The sequence below is a fragment of the Amblyraja radiata genome, chromosome 16 (assembly GCF_010909765.2).
Source record: "Amblyraja radiata isolate CabotCenter1 chromosome 16, sAmbRad1.1.pri, whole genome shotgun sequence".
In the NCBI taxonomy this organism is placed as follows: domain Eukaryota; kingdom Metazoa; phylum Chordata; class Chondrichthyes; order Rajiformes; family Rajidae; genus Amblyraja; species Amblyraja radiata.
The window spans coordinates 14,685,158-14,705,826 of record NC_045971.1 but is presented as its reverse complement, the minus strand read 5'-3'; the positions used below and the strand labels follow the sequence as shown (position 1 = coordinate 14,705,826).

At 43.3% G+C, this 20,669-nt stretch overlaps 2 protein-coding genes across 4 annotated transcripts in view; both read right to left on the bottom strand.

Moving 5' to 3' along the window:
* ccdc47 (coiled-coil domain containing 47) overlaps positions 1–2,144 on the bottom strand; it is a 36,688-nt gene extending 34,544 nt beyond the window's left edge. Inside the window, exon 1 of one of the 3 annotated variants that reach the window (XM_033035160.1) lies at positions 2,062–2,144. The gene's annotated coding sequence lies outside the window, so the exon portion shown is untranslated. Of the gene's footprint in view, positions 1–1,530 lie in introns of all 3 variants that reach the window. The other 2 variants (XM_033035162.1, XM_033035161.1) reach the window with 2 other exon arrangements.
* Positions 2,145–15,240: 13,096 nt separating this feature from the next.
* map3k3 (mitogen-activated protein kinase kinase kinase 3) overlaps positions 15,241–20,669 on the bottom strand; it is a 97,223-nt gene continuing 91,794 nt past the window's right edge. Inside the window, exon 17 of the mRNA XM_033035159.1 lies at positions 15,241–19,802. Coding sequence (XP_032891050.1) covers positions 19,574–19,802 — 229 coding nt within the window. The 3' untranslated portion in view covers positions 15,241–19,573. The remainder of the gene's footprint in view (positions 19,803–20,669) is intronic.

The following is a 20,669-nucleotide window of genomic DNA, read 5'->3' as shown; positions in this document are numbered from 1 at the left end:
TGCACGAGTTTGCCCATCACCTTGAAGCTATCTCTTTGACATTTTCACCCCGGAAGAACGGTTCTGTCTGTCTTCTCTATCAGATCTTGCCATAACTTTATATACGTTTATCAGGGCTCCCCTTAATCTCCAGTACTCCAGAGAAAACAATCCAAGTTTGTCCAGCCTCTTCTTGTAGCCAATGTCCCCCAATTCCAGGCAGCATTCTGAGAAAGCTCCTCTGCACCCTCCCCAAAGTGTCCATTTCCTTTCTGTAATGGGGTGACAACAACTGTATGCAATACTCCTGATGCAGTTTAACCAGTCTCATAGAGCTGCATAGTGACTTCCTGAATTATACTCAATGCTCTGACCAATGAAGGCAAACGTACTAAACGCCTTCTTTCCCACTCGTACTTGTACTTGTGTTGCCACATTCAGGGAGCTGTGAACCCAGACCTATGATCCCTCTGTACCTCAATGCTGTTACGGTTCTTGCCTTATATTCAACCTTTGTAAAGTGCAATGTCTCACACTTATACAGATTACAATCCATATAATTTCCTAGCCTATTTCGGTAGCTGATCTTTAACTCGCGCTATACTGTCAGTCTTCCTCACTGTCCTCGACTCCTGCAATGTTGATGCTGTCTGCAAACATACTAACCAACCAATCTACATTTATGTTCACGTCATTTATATATAATCACAAACAGAAATCCCAGCACAGATTCCGGCAGAACTCCACTGGTCACAGATCTCCAGACAGAATAATGCCCTTCCACCACAATGCCATCTTCTACGAGTAAGCCAGTTCTGAATCCACATGACCAAGTCGCTGTAAATCCCATGCATCCTAATCTTCTGGATAGGCCGACCATGGACAACTTTACCAAATACATTACTAGCATTCAAGTAGACATCATCTACATATGTTTTCTCACAATATGTTATTCAGAATTCTGATGTACAATTGATATTACATCACGTTATTGGTAACAGAGGTTTCCTGATTGTATCACATTTCGTATGTTTGTTTCTGAACTTCCCTGTCAAAGCTCTAGCTCTAATTTTTACTCAGTAAAAATTCACCAAAATTCATCAAATTGAAAGTGTTTCAATTTGCCCCTTCAGTTCAAACTATTATGCACGGAGTACAATCTTCCTTTTGTGTGAATTCACCTTTGAATTACAACCAACATCTTGATAAATCTGTAGTCCCCATGCCCAGTACCCGTGGCACCAAAAACTGCTCACACCTCAAGGTGGTATTGCAAGGCCGTATCTTAGGTAGATACCACTTGCCTAAGGGTGGACGAGTGCCGATTAAAAAAAAATCAATGTAAAACATTGAAAGAATGTAGTCCCTTCAACTCTATGATCATTTTTTTCGCATGGTGAACCGGAAACACATTAAGCAATCAAAAATCACTCGCCATGTTCAGCAGTGATGGAAGTCACTAATTCATTCAATTCTATACAAGGAAATTAAGAGGTCAAAATTGGAAAGCTGAACGCCAAGCATGATAGAAACCATGACGCTCTGCCTTACATGCAAGTTTGAGTGGGTCCGTGCAAAATTGAGAGATTCGCAAAACGCGCTGCACGAGAGGGTAATATTACACCACGTTTGCCCAAACTGGGAAAGCAACTGGCCTGTTGTGTGTTGGATAGGACATGAACGGCAAGATTTCAATGAAAGTCACTACAGTGCACTTGTGAGGGGGCCGAAGACCAGAATGAAGGAACTATGGGGAAGGAGAGCGCGGGAGCGGGAAGTAAACCCGCTGCCTCGACCGGGGGGAGGCGGAGAGAGAGAGTGGGGTGGGGGCACAGTTAGACCGCGGGGAGAGAGCTCCCCTCATGGGGGGGATCGCCCCTGGCCCACTCCACAAGGGGGGGGGTGACTGGCTCCGCCGGGCCGGAGTGAGACCTGCAGGGCGGGCAGGAGTGTGTGAGCGGGGCCCGCTCTGGGCCGGGCGGGCAGGAGGGTGAGCGAGGGCCGTGTGACCGGGAGGGTGAGCGGGGCCTGAACTACTCTACTCTAGGCTGGGCCGCACCGTGCGCCGAGGCGGCCGCTTACCTGACGCGCGATCCGCGAAGCTCCGTCTCCAGGCCCCGCCTCCCAACACTAACGCGCGGTATCGTCACATCCGGCAGGCGTCATCGCCAACGTCACCCACCGCCGAGGAGCGGCTGCGCCCGGTTACCTCCCGGCAGCGCCTCAGTAACTAGCGCTTATCCCGGTAACTAGTAACTAGCTGCGCCCGGTTACCTCCCGGCAGCCCCAGTAACCAGCTCATAACTAGCGCTTATCCCGGTAGCTAGTAACTAGTTGCGCCTGGTTACCTCCCGGCAGCTCCTCAGTAACCAGCTCATAACTAGCGCTTATCCCGGTAGCTAGTAACTAGTTGCGCCCGGTTACCTCCCGGCAGCTCCTCAGTAACCAGCTCATAACTAGCGCTTATCCCGGTAACTAGTAGCGCCTGGTTACCTCCCGGCAGCTCCTCAGTAACCAGCTCATAACTAGCGCTTATCCCGGTAACTAACTAGCTGCGCCCGGTTACCTCCCGGCAGCCCCAGTAACTAGCGCTTATCCCAGTAGCTAGTAACTAGTTGCGCCTGGTTACCTCCCGGCAGCTCCTCGGTAACCAGCTCATAACTAGCGCTTACCGCGGTAACTAACTAGTGTTAGTCCCCTTGTGTAACTCCCGCCCATCCTCCCCCGTGGAGCGCAGGCCATTCGGCCCAACTTCCCACCGTACTTTGTTTACATAGTACACGTGACAGTACAAGCACCGTTGAACATACCTGTTGTGCTGCTGTAAGTAAACGCGCTATTGTTCCGCAAGCAATGTTCATAATACTAATACGTACTTTGTATTACGGTATTATGTTACGAACACGGTTCCGTAAATAAAACTCTGCTGGCCCACTCACCGAGACGCGGGGACTGCATGGCGGCGTCTGGAGGGAATGGACAGGCAATGGTTGGGGTCAAGACCCTGGCTTAGGGCAGGGGGAGGATTAGGAGCAGAGACCCAGACAGAGATATTTCTAGGTGAGAAGGGATGGAGTAAGAGGTGGGCAAATGTTGACCTGGTCTACGCTTGGTCTCACCGATGTAGTGTTGGATATGTCAACATCACCTGAATGTAGCACAAGGATGGAGAAGGATACAAAAAGTTGGAGTTACTCGCCGGGACAGGCAGCATCTCTGGAGAGAAGGAATGGGTGACGTTTCGGGTCGAGACCCACCTTCCACGGAAGAAAAGCTCTATGTCATGGTGGACCCGGAACTCGTTGAGGTGGGGGTGGAGGGGAACGAAGGTGAAGCCTCTGTTGAGGACAGACCATTCCGTATCAGAAAGGGGGAGGTCATGGGGGATGGTGAACACACAAGGTTGGGATCAAGGGGGGGGGGGAAGGGGCCGGAGAGTGGACAAAGGCCGAGGCGAGATCTGATGGTGGGTGCTCAGAGAGGAGGGGGGCATAAGGACTCTTGTATGAATGGGGTGTGGTCGGGGTAACCTGGTTAAAAGAGAGGGAATGGGAAGGCCAATCATTACGGAGGAGTTCCTCGTGCTGGAGTGAGGCGTCGGGAATCACCGTCTCTGAGAGTTGGCTCGAACGCCGCTCACGGAGTTTGGCTGTCGATTGAGTGCAGCTGCAGGGAGGGACCGCGCCGGTCCGGAGGTTGGGAGAGAGAGAGAGAGGAGACACTGAGTAGTAATAGTAGGGAGATATTGTATTGGGGTATCGGCCGACGGCCTGTATAGGTCCGGTAAACGGTGCTCTGGCAATATTCCCTGCTGTTACAAAATGACAGGAGAGAGGGTCTAGTGGTATGGAGGCCAGTGGAGGAGAGGATAATGAAGGAAATGTTGAGAAGGAGTGGGAAACCGTGGGAACACGGGGTAGTCCCAGGAAGAGCAGCCGTAAAAGAAGGAAAAGCAATATTGGTGGATCGGAGAGTGAAGACAAGGAACCAGGAAATGAACCAGAAAAGGAAATTTCGTTAAATGTAGTGGTGAGGTTTGAAGGAGAAGGAGGAGTAAAGAAGATAGAGCCAATGAAGCTGACAAAAATAATCAGAGCCCAGGTTGGGGAAGTAAAGTATGCAAGAGTGCTGGAAGATGGAAACATGTTAATAGGGTGCAACAGTGAGGCTCAAGTTGAAAAGGCAATGAAAATGAACAAGATTGACAAAATCAAAATAATCAAAGTAGTGAGAGAGGGAGAACGGAGGAGGGCAGGGTGTAAAGGGGTTATCTATGGAATCCCTCTCAAAGTCAATATGAGTGAACTGGTTCAGGAACTCAGAAAGAGATGTGAATTAATTATGAATGCCAAAAGAATTACCAAAGGAGCAAAGAAAGAGGAAACTGAGTCAGTCCTGCTTGAATTCAAGACAGAATCCCTTCCAAAAGTGGTCCATTTTGGATTCATGCGATATAGTGTAAGAGAGTACATACCCAAACCAATGAGGTGCTTCAAATGTCAGAAATTTGGGCATATAGCTAAAATGTGCAAGGGGGCGAGGAAATGCGCAAGGTGTAGTGGGGACCATGAATATGGTCAGTGTGGAGAGGGGGTCAGACCAAAGTGCTGTAATTGTGGAGGAGAGCATAGTGTGGCTTACTGGGGCTGTGAGGTGATGAAACGTGAAGCTGAAGTACAAAACATAAGAGTGAAGGAAAAGGTCTCCTATGCAGAGGCAGCAAAAAAGGCTGACCCTACAAAACAGATGAATGAAAGAAGGATCAGGAGGGAGCAAGATATGGGCATAATGGAAACAATAAAAGAAAAAGAAAAGAGTATATGGAAAGAAAAGAAAAACCTGGTTATATTTATAGCAGGAGTAATAAATGCGACAGCAGAAGTAAAATCCAAAACAGAAAGGATCCAAATCATTGTAAAGGCTGCAGTCCACCACTTGGTCATGGCAGGATTGAAGTGGGAGGAAATACATGATGGTCTCAGTATCCAGGCGAGCCAAGAGTCAACATGTGTGGGTTAATAATATTAATGTTAATCCTACAATGGAATGCAAGAAGCTTGTTAGCCAATGGGCAAGACTTTAAGCAATTCATAGACAGTAGGAAGGAAAAACCAGATGTCGTATGTATCCAGGAAACCTGGTTGAAACCAAGTTTAGATTTTGTTCTATATGATTATGTTGCAGTGAGATGTGATAGGGGAAATGGGGGAGGAGGGGGTTGTGCCACTTTCATTAAAAAAGGGATACCATACAAGGTATTAGGAATTGGGCAGGAACAGGAATATGTGGTAATAGAAGTGTGGTCTGAGAGGAGGAAAATAGTGGTAATAAATTACTATAATCCATGTAAGCGATTAGAGGTCAATAAGTTACAGGAAGTAGAAGGCCAGAGCAAATCTAATGTTATTTGGTATGGGGACTTTAACGCACATAATACATTATGGGACAGTGGAAAGTCAGATAATAATGGACAGGTAATTGAGGAATTATTAAATGATGGTAATCTAGTATGTCTAAATGATGGAAAGAAGACCAGGGTAGATGTTAGGACAGGGAAGGAGTCTGTGTTGGACCTTACACTTGTTTCTAATAGGATTGCTGCTAAATGTAACTGGGAAGTATATGAAAAGGGTACCATAGGAAGTGATCGTCATCCTGTGCTATGCAAAATAAATATTACTTTAACTATGAGTAAAGAAAACAGAAGTGGACGATGGGTGTTTGGAAAGGCTAATTGGGAGAAATTTAAGGAGGAAAGTGATAGATATGTAAAACCGATACAAGAAGAGACAGATATAGAAAACTTTGAGAATAAATTGTCAGAAGGTATCAAAAGAGCAGCATTAGTTTCCATACCTAAAAGTAAAGGAAGATCAAAAAGGAAAGCTGTGCCATGGTGGGACAATAAATGTAAAGAGGCAGTGGTGAATAGAAACAGAGCATTCAGATTATTAAAAAGAACTCATAACTACCAACACATGATTAATTACAAACAGGCTCAGGCAATTGTAAGGAGGACTATAAGACAAACAAAAAGAGCATATTGGAGGAAGTATTGTGATTCAATTGGAAACACAACACAGGTAGGGGAGAGTGTTCAAAAGGGAACTGCAGATGCTGGAATATCGAAGGTACACAAAATTGCTGGGGAAACTCAGCGGGTGCAGCAGCATCTATGGAGCGAAGGAAATAGGCGACGTTTCGGGCCGAAACCCTCTTTCAGACTGAAGAAGGGTTTCGGCCCGAAATGTCGCCTATTTCCTTCGCTCCATAGATGCTGCTGCACCCGCTGAGTTTCCCCAGCAATTTTGTGTACCTACAGGTAGGGGAGATATGGGGGATGATTAAAAAAATGGAAGGTGATAAAAGGGAGTGGAGTTATCCTATCCTAACAAATGGAGATCAAACTGTAGTCTCAAATAAAGACAAAGCAGAACTAATGGTTAACACTTTTAGTAGGGTTCACAGCTCCCACAACTTATCAGATGAAGGAAGAAGAGGTAGGGAAAGAACAAGAGAGGAAAATGTTGAGGCCTTACAAAGGAAAGGTATCACAGAGGACAAGTACAATATTCCATTTAATTTGGGGGAGCTAAAGAGAGCTCTGGCCAAGTGTAAGAACTCAGCCCCAGGGAAGGATGATATTTGCTACATAATGATAAAGCATCTAAGTGAGGAGGGACTCCAAAAGATACTTGCACTATATAACAAGGTGTGGGAAGAAGGGCGAATACCGGAGAGGTGGAAGGAAGCAATCATTGTGCCTATTAGGAAACCAGGGAAAGATGCAAGTAATCCAGTAAATTATAGACCTATAGCTTTAACAGCACACATGTGTAAACTGATGGAAAGAATGGTAAATGAAAGATTAATGCATCTAATGGAAAAAAACGGTATAGTGGCTAATTATCAGAGTGGCTTTAGATAATTGTGGCTAAGAATCTGTATAGGAGGTGTGCGGACGTCACCTGTATGTGCACTACAGGTGGAAACTGGGGAGATGCCGTTGAGACTGCGCCGCAGACAACTAATGGCTAATTACTGGCTAAGCCTTAAGGGTCATGGAGAGAACCACCCAACAAAACAGGTAGTACAGGAGTGCTGGGAGAGAGGGGTGGCTCAGTCTGGAAGCTTCAGCTGGGTTGGAGGAGGTGTGGCAAGGGACATGGAAGTAGAGGACAAAGAGTTCTGCCCTGCAGTATTGTGGCCATCTGTCCCAATATGGTTACTGAACATCCCAAAAGTTGATCTGGAGATATGGGAGGCAAAAAGGAGGGAAAAAAATTCGGACCTAAAAACAGAATAACATAACCATATATATAATAGATACAGGGAACACCTCTTAATTTTCACAGATGGATCAAAGGACCCAGTAGCTGAAACAACAGGGGCAGCTGTGGTAGTGCTAGGGATGAATGTTGAGATTTGCAAAAGAACAAATAACTATTTGGCAGTATATACAGTGGAACTGTACGCTATTTTGATGGCAGTTCGGTGGATAGAACAGGTGCAACCATGCAAAGTATTAATATGTAGTGACTCATTGTCTGCAATCCAGAGTATTGGGTCTGGTGCATCCCATAGGCGGCCTGACCTAGTGTATGAAATTCTACTACTATTAAGCCAAGTAACAAGGAAGGGCAGTGACGTGACTTTGTTGTGGGTCCCAGCACACATTGGTGTGCTAGGAAATGAAAAAGTGGATAAATTAGCAAAAGAGGCCGTTAAAAAAGAGAACATAGAGGTAAACTTACAATTATCCAAATCTGAAGGAAAACACATTGTGTGGAAGAAAATAAATCAGGAATGGCAACAATACTGGGAACAGGAGACAAAGGGGAGACACCTCTATTCGCTACAAAATAGAGTGGGCATTACAGCAAGAAGAGGGGGGAACAGGAGAGAACAGGTAGTATTAGCAAGATTGAGGATAGGACACACTCACCTGAACAGCACATTAAAAATGTTGGGAAAACACCCTACTGGGCTGTGTGAGGAATGCCATCAGCCGGAAACAGTTCAGCATGCTCTAGTTGCATGTAGAAGATATGAAACAGAAAGAAGAGTTTTGATCAGTGAAATGAAGAAAATTGGAATGACAGATATATCAGAAAAGAACATTCTAGAATATGGAGGGGAAGGAAAAGGAGTAAAGGTGTTGTTTAATTTCTTGAGGGCCTCTGGCCTTATAAAAAGGATATAATGTAAAGACATGAGGACTGGAGTGAAGCCAGAAGGTGGCAGCAATGCAACATTGTGGATGCCGGCTGCCGTAAAACTCCAAAGAAGAAGTAGAAGACCAATCATTACTGAGGTTCCCTGTAGGGGGAGGGGATGCAGAAGGATGGAGTCTGCATTGTGGAGGCTGTGGGCCTGGTGCTGAGCCTAAAACTCAGATGAGGCCCACTGGTGAGCCGTGGAGAGGCGAGGTTCGCCAGGGTCGCTGGTGGAGGCCCGTCGGAGGCTGGAGTAGAGATATGGGTCGGCGGCAGCAGCAACGGTGGCCCCGGGGAGACAGTGAAGGTCGGCAACAGCTGCGGCCCCAGGAAGACGGTGAGAGTCGGCAAGCGCGATCCAGCGGTGAAGCCCCGGGCCTGCGGGTGGTCGAGTCGAGGAGTGTCGGTGGAGGGAACGTCCGGAGGCGGGCAGGATTGTGATCCTTGGTAGAGGGTGTGGATCTGGCGTTAAATGAAGTACAGTTGGGGCCCATTGCAGGTCTGGGTGAGTAAGAACCGGAGCTGCGGGAGTCAGCAAGGGCCTGCTAGTGCCAGCGCATCGTAGCCATTTTAGAACGCAAAGCACGGAATGAGAACTGTTGCGAAATGCGGCAGATTGACTATCGGTACCTGTAATCCGGGTTGGGTCTGAACTAGGATGCCTGGAACCGGAGCTGGAATCCCCGAGGTAGAAGATAGAGGCGCAGGCAAGCACAGAGAAAACATGTGGCTGTGGTAGCGAGTCTGGGTTAAAATGTGATCGGAGAGCAGGAGGAATCACAGAGGGAGAGCAGCCAGAGAGGATGTTGCAGAACTCTCGGCGGAGAGAGAACTTCTTCAAAGTAGACATAGTAGAGATTCCACAGTGGAGCAGAAGGAACTGCAGATGCTGGATTAAACCGAAGATATATACAAAAAGCTGGAGTAACTCAGCAGGAGGCAGCATCTCTGGAGAGAAGGAATGGGTGACGTTTTAGGTCAAGACTCTTCTTCCTGGCGAAGGTGCAAGTAAACCTCTGTCTCACTTGGAAGGGTTGTTTGGGTCCCTGGAGGAGCTGGAGGTGTAGCAACAGGTGTCACACCTCACATGATGAAGGAGAAAATGCCCGAGGATGGGGAGTGATGAACAAAACAGGGTGTCAGAGTGCTACCTGTGGAAAGCAGATAAGGTGGGGAGTGACTGGTGTGATCCTGTTGTAAAACCCAACAAACAGGGATTCAAGCTGCCCTTCTGGGTGACCAGTGGTTCACGTGCACCTCCCCAAACCCCGGTCTATTGCATTGTGCTCTGCATCAGTGAGACCAAATGCAGATGAGGCAACGGCATAGTGAACTACCTGCGCTCTGGCTGTTGTGGCTACCTCCTCTATTTATAGTGGCCATCTCTTCACTCTTTCACTCCTGATAAACAATCTAGGGTATTGACAATGAGGTTCCATCTCATAACTTAGTAGTGATTTTTGAATTAGTTGCTTTGATGCGTCAGTTTTTAGTGATATGAACATCCCTTAAACAGACTGCTTCACAATCAACCACACACGGGGCAGGGTTGTTTATGGAGTTATAATTCCGAAGTAGCAAAGCATCTTAAAGCTATAGATTGACTAAATTATTCACTTTCAAACTCACAGATTCTCTGCCAACATGCACCAATTGGGCAATTTCCTTATAGAGCCTTCTACCCATATTAATCAAGAATCTCTCTGCCTTAAATATATCCACTGACTGCCTCCACAGCCCTCTGACTAAAGAAATTCCTCATCTCCTTCCTAAAAGAACGTCCTTTAATTTTGAAGTTGTGACCTCTCGTCCTAGACTCTCCCACTAGTGGAAACATCATCTCAACATCCACTCTAACCAAGCCTTTCACTATTCTGTACGTTTCAATGAGGTCCCTCATTCTTCTAAACTCCAGCGAATATAGGCCCAGTGCTGTCAAATGCTCATCATATGCTAACCTACTCATTCCTGGGATCATTCGTGTAAACTTCCTGTGGATCCTCTCCAGAGCCAGCACAGATATGGTGCCAAAAATTGCTCACAATATTCCAAATGCAGTCCAACCAGCGCCTTATAGAGCCTCAGCATTACATCCCTGTTTTAGTATAAAAGCCCTCGAAATAAATGCTAGCATTGTGTTTGCTTTCTTTACTACTGGTTCGACTTGCGGATTAACTTTTTGGGAATCCTGCACCAGCACTCCCAAGTCCCTTTGCACCTCCGATTTCTGGATTCTCTCCCCATTTAGAAAATAACCTTCACCTTTATTCCTACTACCAAAATGCATGACTCCACACTTTGCCACACTATATTCCATCTGCCACTTCTCTGCCCACTCTCCCAACCTATCCAAGTCCTTCTGCACAGTCCCTGATTTCTCTACACTATCTGCCCTTCCACCTATTTTCGTATCATCTGCAAACTTGGCCACAAAACCTTCAATCCCATCATCCAAATCATTAATATACAAGTGATAGAATTAGTAAATTAATGGACGCTGTGGGTTCGAGATGAGAATAATCTGAACAGTCATTGCAACTCAAGTGATGCTAACTGTCCAAATCCTCAGATTACCAGCCAGATAATTACACAAGCTCCATTCTCATCACTGTCCTACCTACAATTCATCCTCTCTTTAGGAAATAAAGATTACAATGTGAGAATTAAAGCAATTGTTATTAAAAGATAATCAGATTTTTTGAATACGGTGCTAAAGATTAGATTAAAATAAGGTTAAAAGTGTGCCAAAATGAGTTTAAATGGGTGCAGGAAAGAAAGCATATTCAAAGTCAGCATTCAAGTGAAAAACATTTGTTTAGAAATTCTGAAGATGGGCACAGCAGCTGGATGCCAACCACTGTTGGGGCTGGATGCCAACCACTGTTGGGGTTAGATGTCCAATGAAAATATCAGTAGCATCCAAACTCCAGGCCATTTTGATCGGGTGATGTGGCTGTTCAGAAGAGCTTTGACCAGTCAATCGGCTAGACAGATGGCACCAAGAAGCCTCTACAGTTTCAAGGCTTTTGCTACCAGTCTTAACTCAACATTCAGATGGTATTTATAATTAAATCATCATATTAAAGGGCACTTTAACCAGCTTCCTTGTATAATTTCATCATCTCTTGCTGCAGAGAATGGATTATTGAATCCTATGTGTGCTATGTACTGTGCAGTGGGTCAGGATCAGCCTAAAGTCTCAGAGGTAGCGGAGGGTCAAATGAAAGGAAGGATGGTGGAAATAATTGATTGATCCCAATTAGACCATGAAAGACAATAAAACATACAGAAACCTACGATGCAAATAAAAAGCCAAATAACAGTATCAAGATATCATTTTTGTCTATATTTGTAAAACTTTTAAAAACATATAATGCTACGTACAAGCATCAATAAACAAATGTATAAAATACTGCAATCGGGGAATAAAAGATTAAAAACTATATTACATCAATACAGAATACTGTTCAATTTATACAGTCATTTTAAATGCTGAGTGTAAGAGCTTATCAAAATAAACTGCATTAGTGTATGTAGTGCATATATTAGTATGCAGAAAGCATTTTTTAAAGAAAATGTATCAAACATACATTTGCTGCAGTGTGAGTCACACTTACAAAATACATAAAATACTGTACTTCAAAACAAGGCATTCGCCAAGTAGATTCTATCACGGTCCCTACTCATCTCCTCATTCTTTGAATGGTAACTCACTGATCTGCAATCATATTTTAAGTGTTAGTGGTTTGTGGTTTTTGGCATTAAATAAAACTTGCAAGTTGTTAATATCATGGGGACCCTCATTTCAACAGAGACCCTTCAGATTCTGATAAGCACAGTCTTATGGCACAGGTCTGGCAATTTGCATAAAAAAAAAACCTTTACGTTTCCAGCATTTTTTTACATTTTAATCCTTAACAATTCTGTATTTGGTTTAAAGTACTGATGAATCCATGAAATTGTTCCCCCTTTTGGCTGGCTGCAGTATAATTGCTTGCAGTAACAATTCCTTTTGGAAATGGAATGGGCAGACATAATTTTAAATTTCTTGGTTTGCAGTCGACACTGTAGGAATAGTACAAAAGGGGAGATGCACACTCAATGAGACCAGCACGAGGCCAAGCTCCCTTCGACAAAGTGCATACCTACAGATTAAGACTTCCACTGATGCACCTATGGCATCGTATTCCACAGGGTGGTACTGAGGGCTCTTGGCAAGTTTGCTGCAAACCCCTCACCCAATTCTCACAATCACTTTGAAATGGGCAGAGGTGAGTTCAAAAAGGTCACTGACATACAGGAGTGTTTTGCTAAAGTCAATTTTAATCCCAAACTGGTCCTGTGCCACCCCTACCTGCTTCCATTGTGACCATGAACCCATTTAACGAGTAATCCGAATCCCAATTATGGGATACATTTCTTCCAGTATTGAAATTCTGGATGAGTTTGTCTCAAACTTGCTTAGTGTACATTTCTTCATTGGGCTGCAGATATCACTGACAAGCATTCACATGCTGTGTGGTGGATGGCCAAATTGTGATTAAAATGGAATGGGAAATGTTTCTGCAAGTAATCCAGAAAGTCAGCGCCTGCCGTGATGTCTGTGGTGTAGATGGAAACACAGATCAAAACATCGTTTCACAGACATCACTTACAGTATATCGACTGCATGATTTGGCCAGCAGACAACCCTGGCCCTTCCAACTCACCCCACAATGAATTACAAGGTTATGGCAGTCAGGGTGGGTGGATGAAAGTCAGGGTATAACATATATTGGTACAACAAAGATATACTGTAGCAGGCTGACAACTGTTAAGCATTACTGCTAGCATTGCTCAGTCTTCTTGGAAGCCTTAGTATAAACCCCGGTGGAAGAAAAATGCAGACAATTACAATTTTATTTCCAAATTTTTAGTTGTGCTTGCCAATCAGTGAAAAACAAACACACAAGCCATTGTGATGGATAGGAAATGGGAAAATGATCCATCCAGCTCAATTAAATTGGACACTTGCCAAACAAACCAAAATCTGATCTAGTGTCCGAATGACCATAATGAATCCATCAGCCGTTAGAAGACCGAGAGTCTAATCTGTAAAAGCCGCAGTGAAAAACTGCATTGTGGCACTTCATTGTACAAATATATAGAACTGTACAAGCATATATTCTGCAAAACAACTTTTATAATTATATACACCAAAGTATCAAACTATGGCAATCTTTCTCCAGCCTGGGAGTTGGCAATATGCGAAGGTTCTCTTTCTGACAAACAATACTCATTTAAAAAAAAAAACTTTTGTGAATAGTATTAAATAGATATTTATCAGTGTTCATTTCTGTAACCAAGAGTGCAAGCAGTTTGAATTGAGTGCATCATGGAGCAAATCTTCCCCAAGAGGAATATGCATGATACATGACTTAAGTTTCCATTCTGGAATGCAGTAAAAAGCACATCCAAGTTTGCTGAAACATATCTCCATACCTCTAACACTGTACAGAAGTTGTATATTCCAGGCTCACTGCACCTTACCAAAACCATGGCAGATTTTCAGAGGTGCGTATGGGTTTCTCTCTCCAAACTACCTGTTACAAAGTTTATCTCTCCAAACTACCTGTTACAAGTCTTAATTAGCAAATATTGTCTTAATTGACAATAAAGGATACTTTACATCTAGGGCTTTGTTCAAAATTTATGTTTCAGTTTCAGGTGGTAATTCACACTTGGGTAAAAGATTTGTGCAGTCACATTTTAAATGGCAGACCTTTCCCCCCCCCCCATGAGATATAAAGAAGAAAATGGCAGGTGGGGGTAGTGGGGAAGATGATTGTTTAGCAAGCATGTGGGCATGCAAAGTGCCCAACCCACTCCACGTGTAGTGCACAGGACGAGATGAAGTCAGGAAAGGACTTGGGTCACATGATTCTGTACAGTTCAGGCTCATCTATGCAACAATGTCTTTGGCTTTGTGGTTATGTTATATACTTGGACACCAACAGCAGTACCGTCTGCTGTTGGTTCTAAGTGAAGACCGGGCACTTTTGGTATTAAAAAATTAACTGAGTAATTCACACAACATCTAGTCAGAAGTGGGCCTCTGAAAGCACATGATTTCTTCTTACATTGGCAATTTAATAAGTACTATGATTATTTTACTTCGCGAAGTGAATATTTCAACTTTTCTGGAGGATGGCAGATTTGATTTGATCCTCCACCATGTAACTCACTGTAACCATGGTGGGGGGGGCTGTTTTAATGCCTCTCATCCAGAACTCCGCAGCTCTTTGCCAAGCCAGGTATGCGAGAGATTAATGTGGTGACTGCCCAGCCTGCAACCCCAAAATTCACATGAAATGCCTTCCCACAGGCATAAACTGAGGGGATTTGTGGACATTGGTTTGTATCCAAAGCTCGAGCGCAGGTTGCATTGCACCACACCATCCAGAGAAGATGCATCATTAAAATGGGCTCAACAGATTATTTTCTCAGACTCTGGTCACACATGGTCAAACTAACCAACACCGAGTGAAGAACAGAGTAAAATGGAGATGGCAAATTGTGATCCAGATGCTCAAAATCATCTGACATCTGCTTCTGCAAGCCTGGTGTTTCGGTCTCTGGTTGTCATGGATTTGGAGCTGTGGAAGGAAACTCTGATCAAACAAATCCTTAGATACTCTGACAACAAATGTACCTGTGCTGGGCTGCAGGCCAATATATTTACAAACATTCCTCTCCCACTGTTGATCTCAAAGCTGACCTTCAGCTTCTGATGCCTCTATAATGCAGACAGGTTGTCTGATTGTGACTTCAAATGTTTAATGTACTTTCTGGACCTGAAGTGCTGCAAAGATTCAAAGGTAACAGGTCACCACAGTTTGTGTGCATCAAACCCCTTCAAAGTACTCAAAATTGCTGGGGAAACTCAGCGGGTGCAGCAGCATTCACAACCTCCTCTCTAACCATAGATGCTGCTGCACCCGCTGAGTTTCCCCAGCAATTTTGTGTACCTTCGATATTCCAGCATCTGCAGTTCCCTTTTGAACCCTTCAAAGTACTAATCCCTTCAAAGGCAGCTGTGAGAAACCATCTGAAGAAACAACCTAGATTAACCTATAAACGTCTCTGAATTTAGACACTTGCTTTGGAACAGTTAGGCCAGAGAGAAATTGGTGCCAAAGGATGAAAGGAAAGTAGACTTGGCTGACTATTTTCAATTAAAACATTCAAGTATCATGAAAAATAGTAATCTGGAAAAAAATTAAATGGTGTAAATGCATTTCTACTTATCAAAAATATGAATAGTGATGAGGCATTATTTATAAACAATGTAGTGACTACACCGCAAGCCTTTCGTGCTTCTTTGAGCCTGCCATGCCCACGTGATTGAAGACTTTACGCAGATGTTCTGTGCAGACCAGGTTGTGTGCTGCCAGGAATAATCACTCCCCTTTCCTGCCGACAGCTGTTCAACATTACAGAGAAAAACAATACTCAACCTTTCAAAACCCTGCATACACCAGCAATGCACAGAATCTCTAGTTCTCCGAACTCTGAAAAATAAATGAAAGAGCTGGGAATTGGTGGCTTTTCATGTTCTACAGGAAAGAACAGAAAGGAACTTGTTATGAAAGTCGGGACCCTTGTTTTCCTACTTCTTAAGTACTTCATTGTTACTTGTTCAAATTGTGCATCTCCTGAATGTCTAAAATAGCGTAAAGAACATTCTGGTAAATTTCAGAGGGTTTAGAGGCGGAATGAACAGGTGCGAGATAAGCAAAATGACTCAAGATTAAAGGTGGTGAAACATGGACATCTTTCATTGTCCAGCTCAATGCTCTATCCCAGCTTCTGACGTGCGGACACTGTTTTAACTCACTGGAGAAAATGGTGGTCAATTTGTGAGCAGTAATGTCACACAAATAACAATGTGATAGTGGCCTGATAATGTAGATTGTTGGGAAATATTGGCCAGTATTGTGGGTACCTCCTTGCGCTTGTCTGAAATAGTGCTGAAATTTTATCTACATCCATTTGAGAAAGCATTTTTAATAACTCATCCAAAAGATACCACCATGATAAGTGCAGTGCCCCTTGTTGAGTCACCCTATTTTTGCTCAATTCTCTGGAGTTGGTCTTAAATCCAAAAATGCAAGATACTACTGATTAAGCAAATCAGTAGTATGTGAGAATGTGGAGGTAGAAGATTAAATGAAAATTTAAAAAAAATCAGGTGCTGCAAATCTGATATAAAAGCAGAACTCTCAGCGTGTCAGACAGCATCTGTGGAAAGAGAAATACATTTAATGTTTCAGCTCGTCTGCTGAGTGTTTCAGGCATTTTCTGTTTTTATTATAGATAGATTATTAAGCCTCAAATAATCAAAGATGCCCTTGCACGTCTTGAGGGGATTTTGGAAGTTGGGGAGGTAAGTCTTATAGGAGAGAGGGTAGAATAAGCATTGTGCTGTATGGGGGGGGGAGGAGGAAGTAGAACAATTACTGAAGGAAGCAGGCCAAGGAGAGTGCAGTCATATCAAGAATGATTGGAATCAAAACATTGGACCAAGCTAGGGACATAGCTTCAGTGACAAGGAAAGCTGCTCATGCTTTCGCCCACTATCATGTGAAAACACATTTAACACCTTACTGAAGACAAACTATGAAAAAATATACTTTCAGCTCTCAATTGAGAACTGTTATCCGTTTCAAAATTTGTACTCTTGCATTCCTCTGGCATAATAATTTCTAATGTTCATGACAAGTACTTAACACAAAATTAGCACACTCCCAGTCTGCACCTCTACCACATTCTCCACTTTGCTCCCATTTTGGTGAAAATTACTTCACAACATGCTGGATAGCACAGAACGTATTTAAAGTCTCCTGCCAATATCTGCAAAACCAGTTGCTTTTTCTTAAAGGCACCGTAATTGCATTAGATTTATGCAACAGTCTTGCGTCATATATATGTATATATAGATATATACACATACATATATTAAACCAAATAGCATCTCATAAATAAAAAAATAAAAGTATAAAGAGGCATAAATTACATCAGCAAAGAGAAAGTTAAAAAATAAGTTCAGTACAAAATACATTCAAGAAAGTGCATCTTCACAGAGCTGATAGCAGTTGATAGCCGTCTTGTTCAGAAAATGGGAGAGAGATCTCTGTCCATTTGTTTTACAACTCATGGTTCCAGTGATGGGCAATATCTCTGGTACAATCATTCTGGGTGTATATGAGACTGGAAGGCCACAAATAATGGGCTGGTATTCTTATGTCAGGATAGGGATGGTGGGGCCAGTTTTCAAAGAATTGGCTTGAAGTCACTGTTGTCTCTCTGAATTCACAGACAAATTTTTGAAATGTGATCGATTGATGACGTCGAGCAATAAGTTTGATGATTAAATGAAGATTTCGAAGCACATGCTGGCCAGTGGATATTTAGATCTGGGACTCTTTCTAAAAATATATCAATACTATGCAAGAATTTTCCTGAAGCTCGATGCTCAGTTGACACAAGAAAGTGTGGCAACAGCAGGGGCTTTCATTTCAATAATATGACTGCTATTTGATCATAGTGTACAGGGGGTTCATATCAGTGGTAAAGTCCTGATGACCATTCCTTTAATTAATGAAAATAAAACTGCAATGTGCATAGATTCTCATTCAAAAAACACTGAGGATAGGTGGTCAGACTTGGGTGGAACAAGGTCTGTTTCATGACATGGTTGCCACACCAAAGAGAGAAAGCTTAAAACTCATGGCTTCCACTTCCATCCATTATGACATTTTGCTAAAATCAACTGGATAAAGAATAGTGTTTTTGATGAGATTGTCAATGGTATCAAGTCAGCCCCAGTTGGGCATGCCAGGAATAGAGGGCAGACACTCATTCAAACCACAATAGCTATGTGGAGAATGTTGCTTGCCATTATTTAACACCGTTGTACACGTGCTGCAAGTATGGTCTTTCAGTACTTTCCAGCAGACCTGCAGGATTATAACAGTGTTGGCTAAAAGTATTGGTGGGGGTTATAACACCACAGAAGACCACAAGCACATCTGGGAGGAGAAAACTGTTGCGGACTGTTGCTTATGTGTCAAGAGATAGGGTGGGAATCTTCAAAATAAAACGGAAACACTGATTGCACCGAGCTAAATTACCCATCACTACAGATACCAAAGAATCACCAAAACCCTGTCAGTTACACAGCAATGTTGTAACTGAATTACATAGAGGCAATACTTAGTGAGGTTACTGCTCTGCTGCTGCATGGAGTCATTCAACAATCTCAAGTTCTAAAATTAATTTCAGTGTCATTACTTTGTTGAACTGAAGGATTCACTGGCAGATCAAAAAAGTAAGAATCGCAATAAATTATTTCTTTTTACAGAGTAACCAGAAGGCACAGGGTTAAAATGGGGGAATTAATACATTTCTTTCCGTTGTGGAAGATTGGCACCTTTAACGTGTGCAAAAAATGAACTGCCCCTCTCACCCACAACATGAAGACCCACAACATTGGTAAAAGCACAATGGATTCGACAATTGTTGAATTCTACAGGCTCCAACTGGTTATTAGACATGTGGTAACCACAGTATGGTTTAACTTGATCTAAATCTCATCATATCAAGGAGGACATTCAAGTTTGGGCAAAATAGAATCAAAATAATCATACTTTGGTATACATGTTATGTATGTACATGTATGTGAACGCATGTGGGGTGTGTGTGTGTGCATGTGCGTGATGCCTCACACATACACAAACACACAGAATATATCACCTCTGTTAGAAGCATGAATTAGACAAATATAGCTGTGAAATTCTATAGGCCAAAGCCCCTTTCGAAAACCTAAAGTACACCTCCTGGTGGAAGGCTTTGTCTACATGGAATAATTCTAGATGAAGATAGGTGGACGGAGAGTAAAAAAGGCAGTTTTGTAAGATACTCTAGTTCAATATATTCCGCGGAGAGGTTGTGTAACTTCCATTATGGACAAAGATAGCATACTTTTCACCACAGTCATAATCTCTAGCTCCGCATTTGTTATACCACAAATTTTAATTGAGCTGCTTCAACGCTCCTTCCAAATGCTACACCCCATCCGGCCGGCCCTTCTCCGATGGAACGTAGTGCCGAGATGTGATTCTCTGCTGAATAGCCCATCAGTGGTGTCCACAGATGCATCGAGAACCCCACAGATGTCCAGTTACTCTTCACACTCACACTATACCCCTGGACTAAACTGCTATCCTGGGTATAGGCACTCTCATTACTGAGTATAGTGACTGAATAAAGCATGAGGCATAATAACCAAACGATAGTTTTTCCAAAAGTAAATCCCAGCTCCACAGCAACGACCTCCATTAGTGAATGATCTGCACAAATGGGTTTCTGAACAGCTCCTCTGCTGATGGTCTTTGCTTGGCGTCCACAAATATTTTCTTCAGGAAGTCCTTGCAGTGATCTGAAATGTGTGGAGGCAGCTGGGGATTTGTCGGCTGAGTTGCAATTTTGAAAATGGCAGCCATTGCTTCATATTCTGCCCATGGAGGTTTCTCTGTTAGCATCTCCACCACTGTACACCCCAGGCTCCTGAAGAGATAAACACAATGGCAAACTGTTAGAATCCCAGACTTCACAATGGAGCCAGTATTAACTTAAAGGGGAAAAAATAAAGAAATAAAGTCCAGTCCTGTACATTTATTTAGATGCAAGTGAACACACCTAATGAAAATTTTAGCATTTTAACTACCCTTCCCATATTGCCGTTTCGGTCCTGGGCCTGCTCCATTGCCAGAGTGCAGCCACATGCATAATGGAAGAACAGCACCTCACATTCTACTTGGGTAACTTACAACCCAACATTGAACCTGCTTTCCCCCTCACTCCCCTCTCCTGAACCCTGGCTGACCTTGCACTGATTTCTCCATTCCTTAATCCAGCTTCACAATTCACAACTATTTGATCCTCAAGCTTCACAATTCATAACTTGATCCTTTTGTCTCACATTATTTTTTGTCTCTGGCCTTTTTCCAACAATCTGTCCATTAAAAATCTCCTTCACCTGTGTTTACCTAAGAGCAGCCGTGCTTTTTTCTGCCCCTCTACTCTTGCAGCTCACTTCCCCCTACCCTGCAAGTCTGAAGAAGGGCCTCAACATGAAATGTTATCTATCCATGTCCCCCAGAGATGCTGTCTGACCCAGTGAGTTACTCCAGCATTTTGTATCTTTCTTTGGTAAACCAGCATCTACAGTTCCTTGTTATTGTATACCCAGTTAAAAGCCTTGCAGCTTCAGAAAATTATCTTCTTTTCAATACGTTTTTAACCAGGCATGTTAGCCTGCATCTAATTGAATGCGCAGGGCTGGTCTGGTGTACTGGAACATTGAGCTGCTGTTCTCTATCATGGAAAATTCCTCCTAATAATGCAACAAAAACACCATGTCAAATGTCATTT